Source organism: Aotus nancymaae, unplaced genomic scaffold (genome assembly GCF_030222135.1).
Source record: "Aotus nancymaae isolate 86718 unplaced genomic scaffold, 86718_ANA_hifiasm-v0.15.2.pri h1tg000046l, whole genome shotgun sequence".
In the NCBI taxonomy this organism is placed as follows: domain Eukaryota; kingdom Metazoa; phylum Chordata; class Mammalia; order Primates; family Aotidae; genus Aotus; species Aotus nancymaae.
In genome coordinates this window covers 18,674,002-18,699,117 of record NW_026988460.1, presented here as the reverse complement: position 1 = coordinate 18,699,117, position 25,116 = coordinate 18,674,002, and the positions used below count along the sequence as shown (strand labels likewise).

Genomic DNA, 25,116 nt, shown 5'->3' with positions numbered 1-25,116 from the left:
TGCTAGGAGAAAAAAGATATGCTTCCAAAATTCTTATTTATTCCAATTTTCTTTCTATGGATACAGTTCCTTAAGTATGGAAGTTTCCCTAACACAAAGTTGTTTCCTTAGAGGAAGGGTGCAGGAACGAGCAATCTGATAGGCACATTTATGTCAGCTGTAGGATTCAGTACCAGAGGACAAGCAGCAAGGGAAGCGGGAGGCTTCACACTTCTGAAGCAGAGCCTCCAAAAGCTTCTTTCCAACAAGGAACAAAAAGAAAAGGAATGAGTCAAACTCAAAAGAGCAAAAGTTAGTGTTCACCAAGGCAAACCACTCCATAAGACAAGAATGGTCATAGTATTTCTCCAGAGAGGCAAACACACCCCACATCTTCTAGAGCTTCCTGATGCAGGATGGGAAGATGAAAGAAAAGGAGAGTTACTTACTGTTTGGGTCTACGTTTTCACAGAGCTCTGTCTTTGCCTCACCGTTGGGTCTGTCACTGGGTTTGTGTGACAGCCTCGATGACATGGTGGCTGCTGTGACTACCGCCTTGAAGCTTCGCTTCCGTTTCTGGACATTGAGTTCAGGGTGAAAAATGATGATGTACACTTTCGGCATGTATAGCATCCCCAGCGCCACTGATGCACTTAGGTTCATGGAGATTGTAAGTGTGGTAGTTTGTATGTAGAGCTAGGAGACACAACACACAAGGCACTATTACAAATAAAATGACCGCAGAGGGAGTCTGAACACTTAAAATGATGTCAAGAACGACTATGGCTAGAAGATAAAGCAATCTTCCGGGCATTTTGATAAAGGAAGACACAATGACTCTGCACAGTTATTGAAGCTTATATGCATATATTAATTGATCGAATGCCACTAGGTGAATCCATGCACATGCTTGCCCTGGAGAAGTCTTCTATATTAAATTTCAGAGTAGACCTTTAATCATATTTGAAGGACTTCTAATCAGAGCGGCAGCTAAATATGAAGACATGAAGACCATAGAAATCTGTAATCTTGACCACTTGTGGTCAGCTTTTATCCTTCATACACATAAAAGAGGGTTCACACTCCATGATTTCTTCCTACATTGAGATTCTGGGGTCTTTTGAGGAGTCTTTATCTTATGTCTTTTTTATATTGTTCTTTAGAAAGGTATACCTTTACCATATCTGCTGAGTAGTGAGTCGAGTTTCTCCAAAAGCTCAGACCGTCTTGCTTAATTCTGTCTTACAAAACACAAATGACAAGTGAACAAATCTAGTAATCTAGTGATGTTGTCTTGTCCACTCTTTATATTGTCAGATTACTAAGGGGATGCAAAATTTCATTCTGGAGTTGGGTGATTTGTAGTTTGGATGGTGCCCCTATTTCTGTCCTTGTCTCCTTTAGTTTCCTCAAGAAATCAGTAGATCAACTAATTGCTTGCTGTCCGACATGTCAGATCATTGCCTTGGCTGTAAATATGAAAAAGTGATGGTAGAAGGATGTAGGGAGGTGTATGATCCTTAAGAGCAAAGCTACAGACAACTTGCCTTGGTCTAGTTGTCTACAACATGCCCTACCATGATCCAGATCCCCCACTGACCCCACTCCCAATGTGTTCAGGCACATTTGTGTTTTGCATGACTTCTAGAGGCTATTTAAATGGAACAACCAGCAACCATTGCCTTTCTGTCCATGGAGAGCCTAGTTCCTTGACAACATATTCAACCATGGTATTCCATAACTATGCCTTCTCATTGATCTGATGATAAAAGCCCAATTCTTAAGAGAGTTCACAAGGGTCCTCATGGTTTGTGCTTGCCTGCTTTTTTAGACTAATTGTCCACCATTTCCCACCTCCCTGACTCCCAGTCCCCTGCTTTGCCTTCCCAGGGCTCCATCCATTTGGGCTGTCCTTTAGCTTGCAAATAAACTGTACTCATTCAATCACAGAACTTTGCTGCATGCCCCTTTGCTTTACTTTTGTTTTCCTACATATGGAACACTCCTCCTTTTCTTCTTAGCACCCATCCCAGGCTGCCCTCACTCACAGCCTCAAGTCTAGGCCAGCTTCTTTACTGACACACTCTCAAAGGACTTCTTTAGATCATTTGTCTCAGTTGTAATTATGAACTCAAAACCTCGATCATTTTTTTGTCCCTTGTTTCTGCTAGGCCTTAAGTTCCATGAAGGCAGGATCTGTCTCTCTGGGACACTATTATGTCTGTGAAGAAGGCCCTTGATAAACATACAATGGATAGGCTCATGTGTTTGTCTAACTGACACCTTTTTCCTAGCTATACGTCAGTGGTTAAACAGCCTATCTCTAAATATCCAAAAACTTCCATCAGACCTATTGGCTGCCTGGATATTTCTGATCTTAATTGTTCAAACTGAGGCTCCAGTGAAATCAAAGATAACTTTGCCACCTTGTCTAGAAGGAATACAGTTTTCCAGCTAACATTAATTTGAATATGTATGTCTCCAAACAGTTAAAAGGAGCTGCCAGCTGCTGAGTATAATACATAATGAATGTAAAATAGAAAGAAAAAACGTTGAATACATGATTCTTCAAATTGTGAATTAGTTCATATTTTAAATTTCATATTTCCCTACTAGCATACCTTTAGACTTTTAATGTCATTACACCCTGCCAGCCTACACTGTTTAAGAAAGACTTAACATGGTCACAGGGCTTTATAGACATAGAAAATTTTTTCACCACTATCACTGTACTTATGGGAGCTTTGCAAACTATGGCTTAGTTCAAAAAGGAAAGAGATGTCAAGAAAATTATGGGATCTTAGGTTTTGTTTGTGTTTCTCTGCTCATGAGTGAATTTTGCAGTTGATGAAATTATTCAGAGTTCTTATTTCATTATTTATATATAATTATAAATTATACAGGCATATATGCTTATGTATGTTTGTATGTGTGTATACATATGTTTTCTTTTTTCAACTTTTAGATTTGGGGGAACATATGCAGGTTGATTACAGGCGTATATTGTGTGATGCTGAGGTTTGGCCCAATATTTACTTTTTCAACCCTTACCCCCTCTTCTATTAGCCCCCATTGTCCACTGTCATCTTTATGTCCGTGAGTACCCAATGTTTAGCTCATCCTTATAAGTAAGAACATGAGGTTTTTCATTTTCTGTTTGTGTTAACTGGCAGAGGAAAATGGCCTACTACAGCTCAACATAGTTCAGCTCAACATAGTTTTGTTCTTTTTTATGGATGCATAGTATTTCATGGTATATATGTGCCACATTTTCTTTATCCAGTCCACTGCTGATTCCATGTTGTTGCTGTTGTGAATAGTGCTATGAGTGCATGCATCTTTTGGTAGAATGATTTGTTTTCTTTTGAATATATACCCAGTAACATACATACTTTTTCTTAACAAAGACTACTAAGTAATTTAGAACTCTACAACTATGATGTTTATTTTATGAAGTGTTTAGTTTCATCATTTTTAAACCAGAGACCATCAAGACTTTTTGTTTAGAAAATTTTGCAATCTCTGGTGACACTTCAGAAGTATGTTGAAAACCAAAATAAACTTCACTGATCACAATTTTTCTATAGCCCCTCCACCCCGAATCCTCTTTACACAGCATACCAGATAGGAATGTAGATTCTAGAGATAGTCTACCTGAGTTCAATTCTCATTTACTAGTTTTGTGACAAATTACTTCTTCTCAGCTTCTACATCTGCAAAATGGACATAATAATAGTACCTACCTCAGAATGTTGTCTTGCTTGATGATTAAATATGTATGTGTAAAGTGTTTAGTGTAGGATCTGGCAAATAGTATTATTAATAAGTACTATGAAAGTATTTTTAAAAAATACAGTCACGCATCACTTAATGACAGAAATGTGCTCTGAGAAATGCATTATTAGGTAATTTGTTATTGTGCAACCATCATAGTATACGGACACAAATCTTGGTGGCATAGCCTACTAAAGTCAGGCTACAAACCTTCACAGCATGTTACAATACTGAATCCTGTAGGCAGTTGTAACAATGGTATTTATGTATCTAAATATAGTTAAACATAGGCCAGGTGTGGAGGCTCACACCTGTAATCTCAGCACTTTGGAAGCCTGAAGCGGGCAGATCACCTGAGGTCAGGAGTTCAAGACCAGCCTGGCCAATATGGTGAACCGCCCCCCTGCCCTGCCCCGGGTGTAGTGGTGTGTGCCTGTAATCTCAGCTACTCAGGAGGCTGAGGCAGGAGAATCACTTGAATCTGGGAGGCAGAGGTTGGAGTGAGCTGAGATCACACCACCACACTCCAGCCAGGGGAACAGAGTGAGACTCTGACTCGAAACAAATAAAATGATAATAAATATATATATATAAACATAGAATAAGTACTGTACAAATATATTATAATCTAAGGGACCACCATTGTATGTGCAGTCCTTTGTGTATCAAAATGTCATTATGTGACACGTGACTGTATGTAGGTATGAAGGCTGAGAAGGCTTCAGTCTACAGAGATCTTGGAGGTATTGGTCCACAGGGAGCTGCTCCCACTAAGCCTAGAAGAGAAGATAGGCCACTGACTCTTTGGCTTTTGGTGAGATGGGAGGCTCACATTGAAGTTACAAGTTTTCATCCCAGCATCTTTTTAGTAAATTCTTTCAGTAAATTATAGCATATCTATATTTATTCTTATGGTTGTTCTTATTTTACCTGATGCGTATTGTATAATGCATTACCCTGTTTAAGCTTAGGTATTTCACATCACTTTCTTATATTTGTAATTTCTTTAGAAATATAAAGGAGTTGGTGATCATTATCAATTCCTTTTGTCAAAGTATAGGTAAAGGGGTTCTTATGTACACTGTTTTACTGAGACCGGCCTCTCCCCCAGAGCTGTCCTCCAACTGAGCTTAATCCAGTTTTGGATGTCCGAGGATCATTCCCAAAGGAAAAAAGAGCTTCCCCACCCTGGCCAATTATGGATGGCCCAGGCCTGTGGGAAGGACATAGACTGCCTTGGAATTTCCACATCTTGATAATTAAGCCCTAATTTTATCATCAACCTAAATGAATTTTCAGAATCTAGTTTCCACTCCTGGGTCACATATGGCTTGTCTAACTTAACCCACTATGCATAATTTAGGTCAAATAACTAAAGAACATTTAGGCAAGGAATTCAGAGCCAAACCAGCAGTGAGTTATGTTCAATGTTCTAGAATAGTTTTCTTAAAAGTCTGATGTGCAGAACCCATAGCTATAACTATTCTCTCTGTTTTTCAGTTTTCTGAAGTGTAAAATGAAAATCATAATAGTTTGTATCCCATATGGTCATTGTGAAAAAGTAACTGATTAATATATGAAAATTATTTAGCAGAGTGCCTGGAAAATAAGTATTCATGAAATGTTATCTGCTAATATTTATGTTCTGCCAGGCTAGGTTTCTGGGGTTTAGATCTAAGGATAAGGTTTCCACTGTAACCACTTTTATATATTTCAAATTTTTATGTATAGGTTGTTGATTAAGTTATAGTGTTTATAAAATCCACTCCTATTCATGTCTAGCCAGATAGAAATGTACCAGCAAATATACTATCGGAGTGCACAGGGATGTGGTGAATTCAATGTCAGGCAAAGCTCAGTTGAATGTGCTCCCTGGCCTTTTCTCATCTTGGCCTAAATAGTTCATTGTTGGATATAATATGAATGCATATGATGAGATGCCTTTATTGCTTTATAAGATGGTATAACATTTAGTGCTAGCTGAGTTCCTTGTCTAATTTTCAATTGCTAAGATGTTAGATAGTGCTCACAACCAACTCTGGAATTTGCCAACTCTCCTGTGTAGGTTTCAGAATCAGTTTAATTAAAGAATATTTTGAGAGATTTCAAGGAAAGCTGTTAATAGTTGTAATAATGGTGGGTCTTCAACTTTGAAAACTGTAGTATTGTTAGTACTATTCAAGAAAACAAAAAGGAACTCATGAAAAAAAATTTACAGGGCATAGAGATAGATATAAGACTTGAACTATCAGGAAAACAACAATTTCACATTTTTGTGAAATCATCTTATTTCTACTGATGTCTTTAATAATTATTATATTTTATAAAAATGAACAATATATAAATACTAATGAATCACCACTTTTATCCATATAAAAATTTAATTAATTTACTCAGAAAAGTGTTATGCAGCTATTTGGTGGTGTCAAAACATTGGGTTAGGGGATGATTAATGCTTGACCATGTTTGGTAAATCACTGTTAATTGTAGTTTTCAGATAGGCTGTATATGAAATACCTTACTTTCCACTACTTGTACATTCATTCATTTATGGGTTTTCCATTTTTTAAAATTTTTTAGTTTGGGTGAAGAACTCATGATGCACTATTTGCTTCCTAAATCGTTTCTTCATAGTATACATTGTCTCTTGTTTTTCCTTCCTCTTGTAGTGCAGTCTGCTCACTGCTCGGTCCCTGACACTCTGCATATATGTGATGCTCAATCTACAGGCATCCTCTGCATAAACCATTCCCCATCTCCTGAGTCAGGACAATTTCTTTTTTTTTTTTTTTTTTTTTGAGACGGAGTTTCGCTCCTGTTACCCAGGCTGGAGTGCAATGGCGCGATCTCGGTTCACCGCAATCTCTGCCTCCTGGGTTCAGGCAATTCTCCTGCCTCAGCCTCCTGAGTAGCTGGGATTACAGGCACGCGCCACCGTGCCCAGCTAATTTTTTGTATTTTTAGTAGAGACGGGGTTTCACCATGTTGACCAGGATGGTCTCGATCTCTTGACCTTGTGATCCACCCGCCTCAGCCTCCCAAAGTGCTGGGATTACAGGCTGAGCCACCGCGCCCGGCCCAGGACAATTTCTTTGTTTGTCCCTTTCTGTAGTTATGGCTCAGATAATATTTAACCTGGGCTACTTAGGAGAGGTCAGTCTGTGTGCTGTGAAGTTGCTTTGAAACTGCAAATTCATCCCGAAGAAATTGATCTATGAGGGAGCAATTTGAAAATACCAAAAAGTTCATGTTTATAAACATGTGATCTCCTCTGCAGGAAACACTAGGTGAACATGGTAAGCTGCTTCCTGCAGAAGTCAGCTATGTGGGAATACACAAAATGCACACCCACACCCATGCTTCAAACATCTGCCTGCTAGCCCCTTCCACAGTTTTATGGTCAACTTCATCAAGCAATCCTTCTGGCATCCACTTCCATAAACAAACTTTAGATCACTTTTTATCAGGTAAAGTGATATATTTATTGCAGTATTCATGAGTTTCTTAGCCATTAAACATGTAAAATCATGTCACTATTTTGACTAGGTTCCATTTTTGTTGTTGTCATTGAGACCAAGTCTTGCTCTGTCACTCAGACTGGAGTGCAGTGCACAATCTCAGCTCACTGCAACCTTGGCCTCCTGGGTTCAAGCAGTTCTCCTGCCTCAGCCTTCTGAGTAGCTGGGATTGCAGGTGTGCCACCATACCTGGCTAATATTTACATGTTTAGTAGAGACAGAGTTTCATCATGTTGGTCAGGCTGGTCTTGAACTCCTGACCTCGTGATCCACCCACTTTGGACTCCCAAAGTGCTGAGATTACAGGCATGAGCCACCATGCCAGGCCCTGGTCTTTTATCTTTTTTTCTTAAAGTGTCACTGATGATGTTTCTCCCTGTTATGTCTCTAACCCGGTTTCCTGTAAGTCCTATGTTTTTTATGGCAAACTTTTGCATGGCATGGTGATCTTTTAAGAACACCTATGTCATGCTACAGAAGAGATGACTGGAAAATAAACACAATGTCTGCTGCAGAGTGTGTATTTATTAAATTCTGGTGAATCAGAAAGTTCTACACTTGAAGAAAGTATTAGGTATGATCGGTATTCTTGGCATTTAGCACTGTTTCAAGAAAAGCTATTATTTGTAGTCTGTTAGTAGCTTTTTTTTCTATTATTTGTGTTCTTCTGTTTCCTCATTACTAGATTGGAGATGATAGTAACATCTATCTCATAACGTTGTTGGGATCAAATAATGGTCTCTGTGAATACACAGAAAGGTTACTAGCATGTGACAACCACTCATCAATGATGTTAGTGTTATTGATTTATTTATTGGCTGTAACATGCACTAACTTATTTTCTACACTGTTATTTTTTGTTCAATCTTAATATCTCTTAAAATGATTCACTTTCTATGAAATCTACTAAAAAACAGCCTGTTTTAGGGGAAAAATCTCACTTAGTTCGCTTCCATTTGTTTGAACGTTTATTCAAACTTCTGTTTCATCTGTCATTATTTTATGAGAAATAACCAATTTTGTATGTTCCCAGGTGACAGTTGAGAATTGGGACAAAAAGGCTTTAATGGAGTCTATCGATGTTATCAGAAAAGTTTCACAATTCTCATGAAATCCCAATGACTGTGTAATAAAAATAAAAAATGTAGCCCATGTTGTCACAGTAAAGAGGAAGTGTACATTATTATCTGACAGATGTTTGAAACATTCACATTATTACATTGAAATGAAAGTTCCTAGCAGTTAAGACCAGTGTTTTCTGTCTTCACTACCTGTATCTGTTGCTTCCTAATTAGAGTGCTCACATATTTGAGAAATATGTCACATAGCTGAGAATGAGACAGAATGTTTGTAATTGGGATTCTTTCAGCCATCCTGAAGGTCAATACCCTGAAGGTTTTTGCTTAGGTATGAAATAAAACATGATGATGGAAGAATCCAGTATATAATGGGAAAAAATTACTGTTTTCCACCCCCAACCCCCGCTGGGGCAGGGGCAGGAGTTTGCATCCTTTAGAAAGATGATTCAAGGGAGGAAAAATATTTTTGTTGTTAGAACTGATTTCAGATTTTTGACTTGGATTATTAGTGGGTGACTTGGGCAAGTTACTTCAGGCAAGTGATAAAATCAAGGTTCATTGCTAAGAAGTTTGTTACCAGAGTGTCTGGTATAAACTCCTACTCATTTAATATTGCCACAAAGACTTCCTTACAGTTTTGAAGATTAAAAGAAAGCATGTATAAATATTAAGTAACACAATCCCTGTTACGTGATGGTGCCAGAAATTGCAAGTGTCATTACTAGAGTAGAAGGACTTATACTCTGCAGATAATTTTTATGCTATTCTACTTAGAGCTCCTAACTTTGAATTGATGCCAGATAGATGACAGAGAAATAGAGAGACAGAGAGATGATTGACAGATAGACAGATAGATAGAGATATACTCACATACCAAATAGCATGGGAGAGTCATCTGGTCATAGAATTATAAATAATGGAGGGAACTAGATGAGTGTTGGACAAGACCTAGTTTTACTGTGTTTTGTTTTTCTCATTTAATATCTCCAGGCAGACATGATATTAAGGCTACACACAATTGCATTTTTTATTTGGATAGACATAAGGCAAATGCTCCAGGTGAATGCAAATCAGTTTCTGTAGCATGCAATAAGTGATTATGTTCATGCTTGAAATCACCTGCATCTCAGTGCCTTGCTTTCCTGACTGGAAGCCTGATGCAGTGTTTATTCCCAAATAGTGTAATCAGAGAGATGCTGTTATTCCAATTGACCACATCCTTGGAAAAGTTTAGTGTTCATCCCCACCCCATGCCCTCCTAATAAGCTGCAGGCCATCCTGATGGCCAAGTCTTCCAGGAAAGTCACTTCTGATTTTGCTGGGTATGTGCAAGCACAGCCTACACACTCAGTGGTACACAGAATTTCTCTTCCCTAGCAGCAGCAGCTCTCTGACTCCTCAATTTTAATTTCAAGATGTTTTCCCTCTACAATTGCAAAGTAGGAGTTTTACTCTTTTACATAGCCAATACTGGGTACTATTGGCCCTTTTGTGTTATCTAAAAGATTATTTACCATTGCTGCTGGTTTGAGAGCAATAAAAATGTTAGATCTCTGCCTTGCAGTGATTTAATGTACACAGACACAACATTTTCCTTATAGTCAGCCTGGAGAGATGACTTCTGCCAGAATCCATGGGCTCCCTTTAATCCTCTGCCATATTCATCAAAATAGAACCTAACAGCCTTTTTGTAGGAAGCTATGTCAGACTCTGTCTTATAATGTGAAAATGCTGTCTTGTACCTCACTGGGGAATACATTGGGTAATATAGCATGACATTCTGTATTACTTTACAAGTCAACCAGTAATTTAAAAAGAAATTTAGTCTGAATTTAATCAGCTTCTAAAGATGTGAAATATTCCATTTGTATAAGTACAATGCTGTCAAATCTTGCCAAATTTTAAAGTAATCTTTATAGTTCTAATGAACATAAAAAGAGAAGAATCAAATGGAAAACACTGATGTCAAATAAATAGTTAAAAAGCAAATGTCCTAAGCATTTCTTGGGCCTTTTCAACTTGTACAGGGTTCATTAAAACTAGATCCAACAGTGCCATTGACAAGAAGACAATGTCCAATTCTCACAGAAACAAAGTATGTTCTTAACTCAGTTTTCAAAGTCATTGACAATGGCTTTCTGATGAGCTTTGACAGGCTTTGATGATCATACTCAACCCAGCCTTCTCTTTCCTCCTTTTAGTTCTGGCTGTTTGTTGATCGCGGTTCTCTGTTGCTTTCGGACTATATCTTTCCTGTCTTCCCACCATCTACGATAGCTCCCTTCCTGCTCTTCAGCTTCCTCTTTTCACCTTGCACTAGTCCACACTTTTTCCTGTGTATGTCTTCACTTTCCTGCCTTTCCATGACCACCACTGTGGCAACATGGTTACTGGTAGAGGTAGGCTCCCCTGTTCTCCACCCTGAGCTCCTGGCACACTGAAGCACCCCTAGTTAATGTGCAGTTCATGACTTTGATCATGCCTTCCCAAGACCCATTTTTCTTTCCTCTTGTTACCAAGGTGTTAGATCAGGGATCTAAAAAGTCCTATTTCCTAACCACTTACTCGTTAGGGCCTGCAGTCAGGCTTCTATCCCTTGACCTCCTCTGAGTTTGTCTTCCACAAATTCTTAGACTCCTTGCCAGAACCTGAGAGGCAGGATTCTTCTAGGTCTCATTCTTTTCTTCTTTAAAACTGTCCTGCTGCAGTAGCTCAAATTTCCACCACACTTTGGATGAAGATAAAATTCCTTAACATGGCCCAAAGAACTCAGTGGGATCCCCCTTCTGACTTCCCTCACCTTCTCTAAATCCCTAAAATAAGCCATGCGCTATCCATCCTGAAGTCCTTTGCACATGCTGTTCCTTCCACCTTAGATGATGTTCCCACCGTCTTTACCTAGCTGCCTCCTACTTGTCTTTCAGGACTCAGCCTTACTTTCCTGGGGAAGCCTTTTCTAGCTGTCAAGTCTAAATTGTGCCTATCTTGTTTTACTTGCTTATAGGATGTATTATATCCCTTTGTTCCACTAATCACAATTTATGATTATTAATTCATTGCCTATTTCTTTTATAGGTGTCCCCTTGCTAGACTGATCATTGCATATGTTCTACATACTGCAGAGCAAAAGATAGGGCAAGTGCAATAGAATTGGATTCAGGCATGCTGGATTTGGATGCAGGCTTTTGCCACTTGCTAACTGTGTCATCTCTAGTCTGGGCTTGAATACAAAATGAAAAGTAGTAACATATAATAGGTACAGAACCAGAATACATTGCAGGAGTTAAGGCTTGAGGGAGCATCTAGAAGTGATGAAATCAAAGGCATGGACCATGTTTAATTTATCTTGCATCTTAGTACCTGGCACTAGAAACAAGTTCAACACATGTTTGATGAATGAAGTGGTCCTCATTCATTTGAGAAATCCATGCAAAATTCAAAGTCACTCCGTTTCCATCTCTCAGATCATGATGTCCCCCACAGCTACACTGTCCTCTTTCATATTCCTAAATATGCTACACTTCCTTCTGCCACAAGGCGTTTGCTTATGCTTTCTTATTCCCCTGGTATGTTCACCCACCTCAACCACCTTATTATCTTCTATTCATCCTTCAGATCGCCACTTTAGCTTCACTTACTCAGTGGAAACTTTTCTAACCAAGACTAGGGGATACTGTTATTTTAGGCAAGTGCTCAAAGCAAATTTTGCCATCCACATTTAAACATGTACATGTGTGTGAGAGAGGGAGAGGGAGAGAGAGTGAGTGAGTAAGTAGTATCTCTCTCCTCCACCAGGAAGCATATCTGGTTAGTTCACCATTGTATCTCCAGTATCTGTCACTGTGGGTAGGAAATAGAGGAACTTAATTGGTGAAGTTAAAAAAGGAAGTCTTGGACACAAAGAGATAGAGATTCCATTTCCAATCTTTGGCTCCATGCCTGGCATAATCACAGAAAACAGAGAGGCAAAAGGTATTAGGTGGGAAGGAGAAAGAGCCCGAGGCTCCCAAGGCAGGCACCTTCCCTGCAGTAAGTATGTCCTGAACCGGCTCCAGAGGAGGAGTGTACTCTGCTGTCCTGGGGGTGGCCACCTACAGTTTCTCTAAACCATCTTTAATATATTCACTAAACGATAAAGCATAATTATCAATAATAACTCCTATAGAGGCTGTGGCAACAATGAAAATCCAACAACTCTGCCTCTTTTGTAAAGACAGGAGTTTATCTTTCAAACAGCTTGGGCTAACACCCAGGTTAGCACCTAATTGTCTCACAATAGAAAAATGAAATGGTTGTCATGACAACTCAGTGATGAGTTCAGGTACTAAATTTTTTTTTTTTGACATAAAGCTGCTGACTTTCACTTAACTGAGACCCTATATGTGTTTTGTTTTTGTAATGCTAATTTCTCATAGAGTTTTAAAGAAATTATTAATATTTTAAAAACTCGCCTTCATTAGATAGTATAAAAGTGATCCACAAAAGAATAAGAATGTGAGTAAACTGCTGTCTTGCCACAACTCGGATCTCTCCATAATATCTAGGTTCATTTTATAATTTAGGAAAAAAAACTTAGAAAAAGTTCTGTTGTTTCATCTGACTTCTGAAGTGAAACTACAGGAAACTCTGATGTAATTCTAAAAAATTGATGGGTGAATTTTTAAAAATAAATAATTTTAATGGCAAATTCTCTATTCAAGTTTAGCTTATGGGATCACCATGCTGTTTGTGTGTCGGTGGTAGAGGAAGGAAGAGACATAAAATACAAAAAGTCTCCTACCTAGTGTACTCAAAAATGTCTATAGGGATGTCAGACCAACCCACCAGAGTGCCTGCAGAAGTGCCTGAAAACGTTATTCTCATTTCCGTACAACTAGATGCTTATCTTTTTTTTTTTCTTTTAAAAGACAGAGTCTCACTCTGTCACCTAGGCTAGAGTGCAGTGGTGGAATCATACATCACTGCAGCCTTGAACTTTCGGGCTCAAGTGGTCCCCCCCTTGTCTCAGCCTCCCAAGTAGCTGGGACTACAGGCATGCGCCACCACATCTGGCTATTTTTTTGTTTTTTGTAGAGACAGAGTCTTGCTATGTTGCCCAGGCTGGCCTCAAACTCTGATGTTTATTATCTTTAGTGTAGGGATGATCATCTCCAACCTCACAGGTCTGGTGAGACAATCAAACAGACATCTAGCTCTGCAATGCGCCTCTCCACAAATTTTCCTTTTCTTGGGAACTGTTACCTCCATCTACCTGGTTGCACAAATTGGAACCTTAAGTGTTATTCTTTAACACTTGTATTTCCCTCACTATTTATACCTCATATCAGGTCGGTTTTCTGGTTGGCTAATGTTACCTGTATTATAAATAATGCAATATATAACATATGTAATAAGTAATAAAACTCATACGTGTAATATTTCTGGAATTTGTTCCCTTCTCATCCAGTGCCCTCACCTGTCTCAAATATGTTTAAACAGTTAATATACGTAACACACAGAGACCAGTGCCTACCATTTTTAAGTTCTAAAGTTTGGGCTATTATCATTGTTATCATTGTTCTAATGCATTTGCATCATGCAGAGGATGCTATAGTAGCATCCCAACTGGTTTCGCCACATCCATTTTTGCCTCCCTCCAAACAATTCTCCGCAGGTCTAATGTAAAACATCCTTCAAAGACTTCCCATGGCCCTATAGTCTCTGGCCTGGCTATGTTTCAAATTTTTTAGCTAGTCTCTCTTGAATATGACTTATCTATCCTGGCATTCTTGGGGGATCCAAACTCAATTGCTGTGAAAGGACTCAGTGTATATTATTCCCTCTGCAAGGAATGTTTTCTGTTTGTTTGTTTTGCCTCAGTTCTCCTAACTCAGCCTTCGTGTATTTTCTCTGATGAAGAAATGTAGACCACATGCCACCCCACCAATTTGAATTTTCTCCTTTCATGATGTTCCCTAAGAGCAGCCTGCTCTTTTCATTCACAGTATATATAATCACCAGGAATTTTCATTGCAGTCATAGGTTCAGTTATCTAGAGTCCTACTCTCTCACTAGAATTTAAACTCTGTGATGACCAGGGGTACACCTATCAAAAATGAAGCCTTCAAAAAATAATTTTTGAATGAATAAAGAGCATAATAATTCCAAAATACAGTACACATTAAAAAGTCCTAATGACTAAAATCAACCCTCTTTTTGAGGTGTAACTATGTAATTGGTAGATTTAGAGTCTTAAAATGAATATACATAGAGAATATATGTTCAAAATCCTAAGTTTGCAGAGAGGTTACATGACTTGGGCAGAGACACAGTAATCAGGAGCAAAGCTAAGAAGAAAGTTGAGGTCTTTGGGATTCTAAAGCTCATTCTACTACATAGATATTCACTTTCAACTAAAACGCCTATTTAATAAAAGAGTAAATTGTAAAACTGTTTAATTTTTCATTCCCCATAGCTTTAATTGCCAGTACTTAGAAAAACAAACACCTCTAAGTATTTCTAAAGGGAACTGACAGAAAATTCTGATTCTTTACCATAGAGTACATATTTGTGTGTGTGTGGTTTATATTTAAATTCATATTTCCTGTTAAGAATCATGGGCAAACACTCTCCATATGCATTTGAAACCGTGTCCAATTCCCTTAACAAATACAACTTTTTGTCAAGAGAATGCATCATTACTGTCTTTTCCACCAATGGTGCAAACACACCCAGGCAGATGTCCCAAATGATAAAAGATGTGCTTGAGCAGGCAGAAAGAAAAAAGAATGAAAAATAAATAATATACAAATTAAATGGAAATATGTGAAGCATGAAGACGTTGCAGTACCTGATGGTTCTGCTGATGTGTGGTTCTATGAAATTTACTAATTTGAGAAGGTCAAGAGTAGACTAAGAAAACTAGGCATAGAGCAGGAGGGAGGAGCTTAAGTCACATGAGGTAGATGAATTGGAATTATCTGAATTTCAAGTAAGCATTGACTGCCCCAGTATCTTCATGATTTTCTTTCTGTGGTAGAGCAGTACTACCTGTCTCTATTCATTTTCTAGCTATTTAGCTTATATATAAGATGGAATAAAAATAGAAGACAATTCCAAAGCAGAGACTTTGCCCATAATGCATGAGATACTCGGAAAGGGGCCCCAGCTCTCCAGTGAGAAAAGTCTGACCCCTTTACAGACATACAGAATGGATCTGAATCAATACCTATATCAGAATGAGGAAAAGGAGTGGAATCCTGTGAAGTAGAGCCAAGGGAATTACAGAAATGACAAAAAAAAAAAAGGATTTACTCCACAATGACAACAAAAGTGGCTGCCAGAGGGGTGGCCTCAAATAGAAAGACCCAGGCCTGTTGAGGAATTGAGGGAATGAGTTGACTTTAGAGGAGGAACACTGAGCTCCACAAGAAATAGGACTCTCATCTTGGGTTGAGAATTGTGGCTGTAACCTTAAAGAAATGACCATTTTACACATCCTTGTAGATTCTGGAAAGTTTGACTGGGTAATTATAGGATTTGTAATAATGAACTATCCATTCTGTTTCTTCCACTATAACCCTGTAGCACAGGCTTTGCACCCATCAGAGATGTTTAAGGACAAGCTTTCCTTGTCCTGTGGTCAGAAAGGCAAGACTAAAGTTTGCATTAAGGCATACGGTTAACAGATATATCCCAGGTATAGGGATGAAACCACTGGAATCAGGTGTCAGAAATCCTAAATTCTAGTTTTTACTCTTTCACTTAATATTTGTGGGAATTCATATAAAGGCTGTTTATAAACCCTTATGTGCCAATGTATTATCTTCACTTTGCCTTTGAATATCAGAAGCATATGATTGTTTGATAAACCTGAAAAAAACAAGCAATGGGGAAAGGATTCCCTATTTAATAAATGGTGTTGGGAAAACTGGCTAGCCATGTACAGAAAGCTGAAACTGGACCCCTTCCTTACACTCAAGATGGATTAAATATTTAAACATAAAACCTAACACCATAAACACGCTAAAAGAAAACCTAGGCAATACCATTCAGGACATAGGCATAGGCAAGGACTTCATGACTAAAACACCAAAAGCAATGGCAACAAAAGCCAAAATAGACAAATGGGATCTAATTAAACTTAAGAGCTTCTTACAGCAAAATAAACTATCAATAGACTGAACCGGCAACCAACAGAATAGGAAAAAATTTTTGCAACCTACCCATCTGACAAAGGGCTAATATCCAGAATCTACAAAGAACTTAAACAAATTTACAAGAAAAAAACAACCCCATCAAAAAGTGGGTGAAGGATACGAAAAGACACTTCAAAAAAAGATATTCATGCAGCCGACAAATATAAGAAAAAAAGCTCATCATCACTGATCATTAGATAAATGCAAATCAAAACCACATTGAGATACCATCTCACACCAGTTAGAATAGTGATCATTAAAATATCTGGAGACAACAGATGCTGGAGAGGATGTGGAGAAATAGGAACACTTTTACACTGTTGGTGGGAGTGTAAATTAATTCAACCATTGTAGAAGACAGTGTAGCAATTCCTCAAGTATCTAGAAATAGAAATACCATTTGAACAAGCAATTCCATTACTGGACATATACCCAAAGGATTATAAATCATTCTATTATAAGGACACACGCACACATTTGTTTACTGTGGCACTGTTTACTATAGCAAAGACTTGGAACCAACCCAAATGCCCATCAATGATAGACTGGATAAAGAAAATGTGGCACATGTACACCATGGAATACTATGCAGCCATAAAAAGGATGAGTTCATGTCCTTTGCAGGGACATAGATGAAGCTGGAAACCATTATTCTCAGCAAACTGACACAAGAACAGAAAACCAAACACTGCATGTTCTCACTCGTAAGTGGGTGTTGAACAATGAGAACACATGGGCACAGGGAGGGGAACATCACATACCAGGGCCTGTCAGGAGGTGGGGTGGTTAGGGGAGCGATAACATTAGGAGAAATAGCTAACGTAGATGATGCAGGGATGGATGCAGCAAACCACTATGGCATGTATATACTTACGTAACAAGCCTGCACATTCTGCATATGTAACCCAGAACTTAAAGTATAATAGTAATAAAAAAGAAGGATGTCTTCTTTCTCAAGCTAACATATTTATTTTTAATAAAATCCATGGTCTCTATAACATGCCATGAATTGAAGAAAGTTAAGACACATGCTCAAGACAATTAGAATTTTGAAATAATATGTTAACAATGTATAACATTTATAAATGATATGTCAATCATAAGTATTACAAGCAATTATTTATGCATGCCTTGTATAAAAAGCATTACCAATATAAGAAAGAAACCCAGAAGCAGTTTGGTATGAATGTTGTGCTGCACCCTCCAGAGGCATTCCACTTTGAGGACTGAGGGATCTATTAACGCAGATGCTGGAAAGTTCATTAGCTGATAGCTCTCTTTGGGAATTGCCTTGACTCAAGAGATTCAGCTTGCCTAAGGTTATACCCCCTTCCCCTGGGCATCCTGCAAATCGTGACTGGGAGATACTGGTAAATAAAGGCTTGGTCCCTTGTCCCAAGTGGGATAGCACTGTAAGGCAGCTTCTGAGCTCCTGGAGGGATGCCAGCTGAGACCTGTTGAGTCTGCATCCCAGTCCAACTTCTCTGTCAGTCCAGTCTTGAATTTTTCCCTTCTGCTCACTGGTGCTGATACTAAGGGCATTTCCAAATAAATCTCCTGCACTTGTGTTCCCTGGGAGTTTAGCCAGAATTAGAGTGTCACTTAGAACCCTCATGGGCATCTTGGTTCCCATTAAAATCAAGAATATTCTAAATACATTTTATTCTATAATTCCCTTTCCAGCACTTACCTCAGTGATCAACTGAGTACCCTGCAACATTTATAGCAAGTACTAAGTCACATCAGCATCTCTCAGAAAAGACACATCCTTTCCCCAAAACTTGTTTCTCTATTCCCATGACTATGAACTGAAACATCCCATGTCACTTTTTGTGCCTAGATACATGTAAGCATATACAATACATATATTTTCCCCCAACTTTTATTTTGAATACTTCCAAATTTTTCAGAAACTTTGACATAGGACAAAGAACATCTCTTCATGCAGATTTACCATCTGTTCATTTCCTGCTAAAATTGCTTTCTCTTTACTCTTTTTGCTAAACTATTTAAAAGTCATGTATATGATAATACTTCACATTATTTCTGTATGCATCACCTAAGGAAATAGACATTTTTGTGCATAACCACAGTACCATTATCCCACCTAAGAAATTTAACAGTAATTTTATATCATCCAACATGATACAAAGTCAAATTTCTCCATTTGTTCTAAAAATGTCTTGTATGAATTTTTTCTCAATCCAAAATACAATCAAGGTTCATGCATTGCATTTGGTAATGTCTTGTTACACTTATAAATTAGAACAATCTCCCTGCCTTTGGTTTTTACACAGATTTGTTGAGGTATACCCAATAAGCTGCACATATTTAAAGACTAGGACTTGATACATTTGACAGATGTACACCAGAGAAATCATCACTACAGTCAAGATAGTTATCAGCATCACCTCCAAAAGTTTCCTCATTCCTCTTTGTAATTCTCCCTCACCCCTTTCCACCTCCCCCACCCCCAGCCAACCATTAATTTGCTTTTGCTCGCTGCAAATTTGTTTTTGTTTTCTAGAGTTTTATATAATTAAAATCCTATGATATCTCCTATTTTTGTCTGGCATCTTTCATTCAGCATAATCATTCTGAGATTCAACCATGTTATTGCATGTATCAATATTTCATTACTTTTTATTGCTGGATAGTTTTCCATTTGAAGGATACACTACAATTTGTTTTTCCTTTCATCTGTTACAGACATTTGGGTTGCTTCCAGTTTTGGCAATTACTGTTGCTAATATTCACGTGTAACACTGACTTTTCATTGCCCGGGAATAAATACTTGGAAGAGGAATGACTGGATCATATGGTAGGTGTATGTTTAACTTGTTAAAAAAAACTGCCGAAGTATTTTCCAAACTGATAGTAGCATTTTACATTCTTACTTGCAGTGTATGAGAGTTTCAGTTCCTCCAAATCCCTTCTAACATTTGATGTGGTCGGTCTTTTTTAACTTCAGCCTTTCTAATAGGTGTGTAGGAAAATTCAATTATGATTTTAATTCTTGTTTTTGTAACAACTAGGGATATTGAGAAAATTTCCTGTTGCTATTTGTAATATCTTCTTCAGAGACATATTCGTTCAAATCTTTTGGCCAGCTTTTTATTGGGTTGTTTGCCTCTTGCCAAAATTTGAGGGCTTTTGATTCTGAATATAGGCCCTTTATCAGATACACACTTTGCAAAAAACTTTCTTCTGGTCTGTATCTTGTCTTTTCATTCACTTAACACTATCTTTTGAAAAATAGAAGTTTCTAATTTTGATGAAGTCCAGTTAATGTGTTCATGTATAAATCGTGTGTCTGATGTGACACCTAAGAAATCTTTGCCTAACCCAGCGTCACAAAGATTTTCTTCTAGTCTAGAAGTTTCATAGTTTAGGTTTTGTGTTTAAATCTATAATCTACTTTATGTTGATTTTTATATATGGCACTAGGTATTGATCTGTGTGTATTTATTTATTTATTTTGGATATTACTATCGCCCTAGGATCATTTGTTGAAAAGGCTCTTCTTGCTCCATTGTATTGCCCTTCCACTCTTGCCAAAACCAGTTGTTCACATATTTGTGGGTTTACTTCTGGACTCTACTCTGTTCTATTGAAATATTTTTCTTACATTCTATTGTTTTGATTTCTAGAGCCTTATAATAATTCTTAAAATCAGATTATATTAGCCCTCCATTTTCTTCACAGTTGTTTTGGCTAGGTTTTCTGTATTTTTGTATAAATTTTAGATTAAACATGTCAGTTTCTATAAGAAGCCTGTTAAGATTTTGATTGGTATTGAATTTATATTATAATTTGAGGAATGGATATCTTAACAATATTGAACCTTCCAACCCATCAACAAAGCCCATTTCTCTATTTAGGTCTACTTTAATTTCTTTCAGAAATATTTTATAATTTTTCATATGTATACATCTATAATATTTTGTTTCTCAAGGCATTTGACTTTTTTGAAGATCCCAGGCCCATGCCAATGTCTTATAAAATGTCCTACCTTCTAGATTCTTTTGTTCTTTCCTAGTTAAATTCAGGTCAAATGTTTTTGCCAATGATGCTTCATGGGTGATACTATAGGCATGTGAATGTATCTCCTGTCAAGAGGCACCAATTGTTAGGCAGCCCTGCTATTGGTGATGCTAAATTTGATCATGTGGTTAAAGCAATGACTGCCAGATGTTACCATTAAAAAGTTACAGTTTACCTTTGCAACCGGGAAATAATCTAGGGATGATACATTCAGACAAAATGTATTTTGAAAAGTTAAACCATAAGGTTTTAGTTGATATTTTCTTTTTTAGCTTACATTCTATACTTTATCTGTATATTTTGTTTTTATCTATTCTGCTTGGTAAACAGAACTTCAGTTTTCTCTGTAGATTAGAAAACAGATGCTACTACTTCTTTCACCCTCACTCCCCTGAAATAATGTACCATTAGAAATAATATACCACTGGAAATAATACGCTGCTAGGAAATGTTTGTCTAGCCCCAGTACCAAACACCCAGTGATTATAGTATTAATAGTGGAGTTAGTCTGAAGGAAGTGTGGGATGAGCTCCCAAGAGATTAGAATAGGGAAAACAAAATCCTCACCCTCTTTAAAACATCTAACAGTGTTGATAATACACATTCTCATCATATCTCAGTGACACCTTGTCACTGTGGAGCCGGCCAGAGTTTGATCACTTTTACAGATTTATAAGCTAGGAATCAACCTGTTTTATAGGCCCTCAATCAACATTAAATAAAACCAGATGTCTCACTTACATAATGGTGTGTACTACCTGTGAACAGATGGGGCTTCCAATTAGTGATTACTTTTTCTTTTTCACACAGCATGTATTTTATACCCTGTGAGGAGAATTCATATCTATTGAGATTCTACTATGTGTCAGGCTTGGTGCTGTTTGACTTACATATGTGATTGCTTTAAAATAGTCTGGACGTTACTGAAGTTACAAGAGATGCCTTGAAATGATCATTGGGGCCCCACTAGAAGCCTCTTTCTCTTTCCCAATACCTCATCTCCCATAGCTATAAAACATGTTTCTGTATAATAACATTCCAACTCATAGGCTTTCTCCTGTACTGCATGATGCATGTGTCCCCATCCCTCTTTGTCCATGAAAATGGGAGTAGATAGGTATTCTGAAAATTGTATGGAAGCAGCAATATGCATTTCTGCTCATGGGGAACATTTCCAAGATTCAATAAGTTACAGCTAACGTTCATTTAATTTGGCTTAAATCAGAGCAGGACTTGAAATGAGACAGCTCAACAGAAATATGAGCAATTCAGACAAAGGAATATTCAGTTACAGAGTTGATAAATAGGGATTGCTTCCAGTATTTTAAAAGTTTGGTTTGCAGAAATCTTAAAATCTTTCTGAAAAATGCGAAGAAATTTTTGGTATATAAACTCTCAATATTTATGTAAAAATGATAGTATTCATCTTTCAAAAACGTTCCTGCTTATGATATTTTTATAAATTAGAATTGCAAAAGTAAAAAAAAAAAGCTGAAAAGCATATAAACAAATGGGTGAAAAATTGTTGGAAGAGTTCAAAGATTCAAATTGAATATAGGTCATGTATTTATAGTCACTATCTGATGTTTTCATTTTATTTGGTGTTTGACATTCTGTGGACTATTCTATAAACAATGGTATGGATTTTCCTAAGATGTTATTCCTATTTACAGAATTCTTTATTTCCCTAACATAAACTGCCAAGGCAGCATTTTTTCACAGAGGGCATCGTTAACTTGCTTTATATCAGCTCTCTAAAAATTGACTGTGGGTCAATTTCACTGGATTTTGTACATGCTTGCTCCTGGGAATTTTTGCTGCAGCTAGCTTTCATTAAATGTCAGGGATTTCATGAGTGGGAAAGGTAAGATGAAGCCAACTAAAATTACTGCCAACTTTTATCTAGGCAAAAGGCTACCAAATAATGGCAATGGAATCAATCTTCACTTTCCCAAAACTAAGTGGTTCAAGTTTTACACAATCAAACATTTTCCCTCTCTGACTTTTCAGAACATTCTGTACTCAAAAGCTATATAGTGAGCACTTATTTGGAGTTTTAATACTGCATGCTTTAAATTCATTAGCAATGTATTGAATTTGTCTTATAAAATTAACCATGAGATCCACCAAGACTGAAGGAAATGTAGGATGAGCTCCCAAGAGATTAGAATAGAGAAAAGATTCATTTACATTTTCAAAGATTCATTTAGATTTTAGTGTGTTTATATGGATGTATACACACATACCCATTCTTCTTCCATGCAGCCATAAGAAATACCTTTTGATGCACATAAACTTGAGAATTAAATAGGGAATATTTCATGATAGTGTTCTTTATCCTTAACAATTCTGGCTTAGTAATTAATTTGTGATTATGGTCTTTAGTAATTCTGTAGGAGTGGAGACATATACTCAAAAGCAGAATGCCCTCTCTAGGCCTCACTTAATTGCTTAGAAGTGAGTGTTTCCTTTAGCTGCCAGCCTGGTCCGTATATTGAGACTAGTGTTCCGACTCTCAGTGGCCAGGACTGAATGTCAAAAGCTAGCTAAAGTTCAGGTTTTCTTCAGTATCTGAGGAAGAGTAAAGTTTTCCCTCTATTATCATTACAATAATTCATAACTTATCTGTTTCTGCTCTCCTCACAACCACCACTACACTTAATTGTGAGGCTCTCCAAAAACATGTGATTCATTCTGAAAGCTCAACTCTTCACATTCATAACTAGCAAAGTGATGGGCACTCACTAAATGTTTATTTTTTTTAATGTAAATAAATTCCTATTTGAAAAATATGAAGGGAATTCTTGTTCTCTTTGCCTTGATATTTCATAGTTCTTTTCTTCTTCAGTGGTAACTAAGATTAAATGAAACCCTCTTCCAAAATCATGTTGTAGCTGCTTCAATACTTTTTTTGGGGGGTTGAATTAATGGGATTGGATAAATAGTAACACATGAACGCTGCCCAGATGTTCAAATCAGGGTTTGTATCTGATAATACAATTTCCTTTGATTTCTAACAAACATATTCTGACATGACAGAGGCATGACTCAAATAATTACCATTTATCTTCTTTTCCCCCAATTTTGACTGTTTCTACTTAACATTTTTTTTCTCACTTGGAGAATGACAATGATATAAAAAGGCATGAACTCTATAAAAACACTACTACTACAACCAGGGTATTTTGGGTTCTATAACAATACTCAGGTCATCACTTCTGCTGAAGAATGTAGGGAGTGTGAAAAATTGGCTTTTTTTTCACACTCCCCGATGCAGAAAGTTGCCATTCTCTTGGCACTCATTACCTGGTTATTAGTCACATTAGTGTGTAGAAAAACAGTGTATATTTTCCTCTGATAATTTTAAAATATCTTTGTACTTCACTCAAAGAAAATACTTATTATGCTTTCAGTAGAATAAGTGTTCAAGTGACAGCTGCCAATGTGAATTCACTTACCTCCTCCATTGCTAGGGAATTATGTCCATTTTAGGTAATCTCATACTTCAGTTGATAAAAATAGCTTGATATTTCAAGGCACAGTGTGAAAACCCCAGTTATTTTATTTGATTCTCTAGGACCTCTCCTTGATCATTTTTTTTAAAAGTGCTTCATTTTTCAAATGAATTTCCTGAGGTAGGTGGCAATTTACACTTTTAAGTGGAGCATCAAGTAGCTTGACTCAGTTATAAATGAATGCTAATGTTCCCAGAGAGAGACTTTAACCTCCCTGCTCTTGGGGACATAAAACACTATCTGCTTTTCCTCTGTCTGCAACAGCACACTTTGTGTGTGTGTATATGTATGTATATATGTGTGTTTGTAATTTTTTTTTGACAAAATCTTGCTCTGGCTCCCAGACTGGAGTGCAGTGGTGTGATCTCAGCTCACTGCAACCTCTACCTCCTGGATTCAAGTTAATTCTCCTGTTTCAGCCTCCCAAGTAGGAGGGACTACAGGTGCATGCCACCACATCCAACTAATATTTGTATTTTTGGTAGAGATGGGGTTTTGCCATATCGGCCAGACTGACTGGTCTTAAACTTTTGACCACAGGTAATCCAACCACCTCCACCTTCCAAAGTGCTGGGATTACAGGAGTGAGGCATCGCACGCAGCCAAGAAATGCACATTTAGCTACACACGCTCACCCACAGGTTTTGATTAATGGACAGGATAGAAAGAACATCTGAAGTAAAGATATGTACCCATGCACTGGACAGAACCCCTAAAAGATCTCTCTTCAAGTTGCTATTATATGCCAACCACAGTGCCAGATGGATTTACATTTATTATTACCCTTAATCACCTGAAATAATGTCATCATTCTCGTTTTATGGGTCGGGATGCTTAAGTTCTTTATATTACATGAATATGATCACATAGATGTAAGTGGTAGGACCCAGATTGTTCTTACACGTGGTTCCTTCATAAAGAAATTATGAAAATTGATGCATTTATTTTAGATTTTTCCACATGTCCAAAATTCCTGAAAAGTGCATGGATGAACAGATTTCTATTCAAGATGAGAAGTTGTTTCTCCAGT

At 37.4% G+C, this 25,116-nt stretch overlaps 1 protein-coding gene across 3 annotated transcripts in view; it reads right to left on the bottom strand.

Moving 5' to 3' along the window:
• GRM7 (glutamate metabotropic receptor 7) overlaps positions 1-25,116 on the bottom strand; it is an 874,508-nt gene that overhangs the window by 59,096 nt on the left and 790,296 nt on the right. For all 3 annotated transcript variants that reach the window (XR_010337226.1, XM_064361953.1, XM_012471019.2), the window contains exon 9: positions 429-675. Coding sequence is in view for 2 of the 3 variants with exons in the window: in XM_064361953.1 (XP_064218023.1) it covers positions 429-675 (247 nt within the window). In the remaining variant the exon portion in view is untranslated. The remainder of the gene's footprint in view (positions 1-428; positions 676-25,116) is intronic.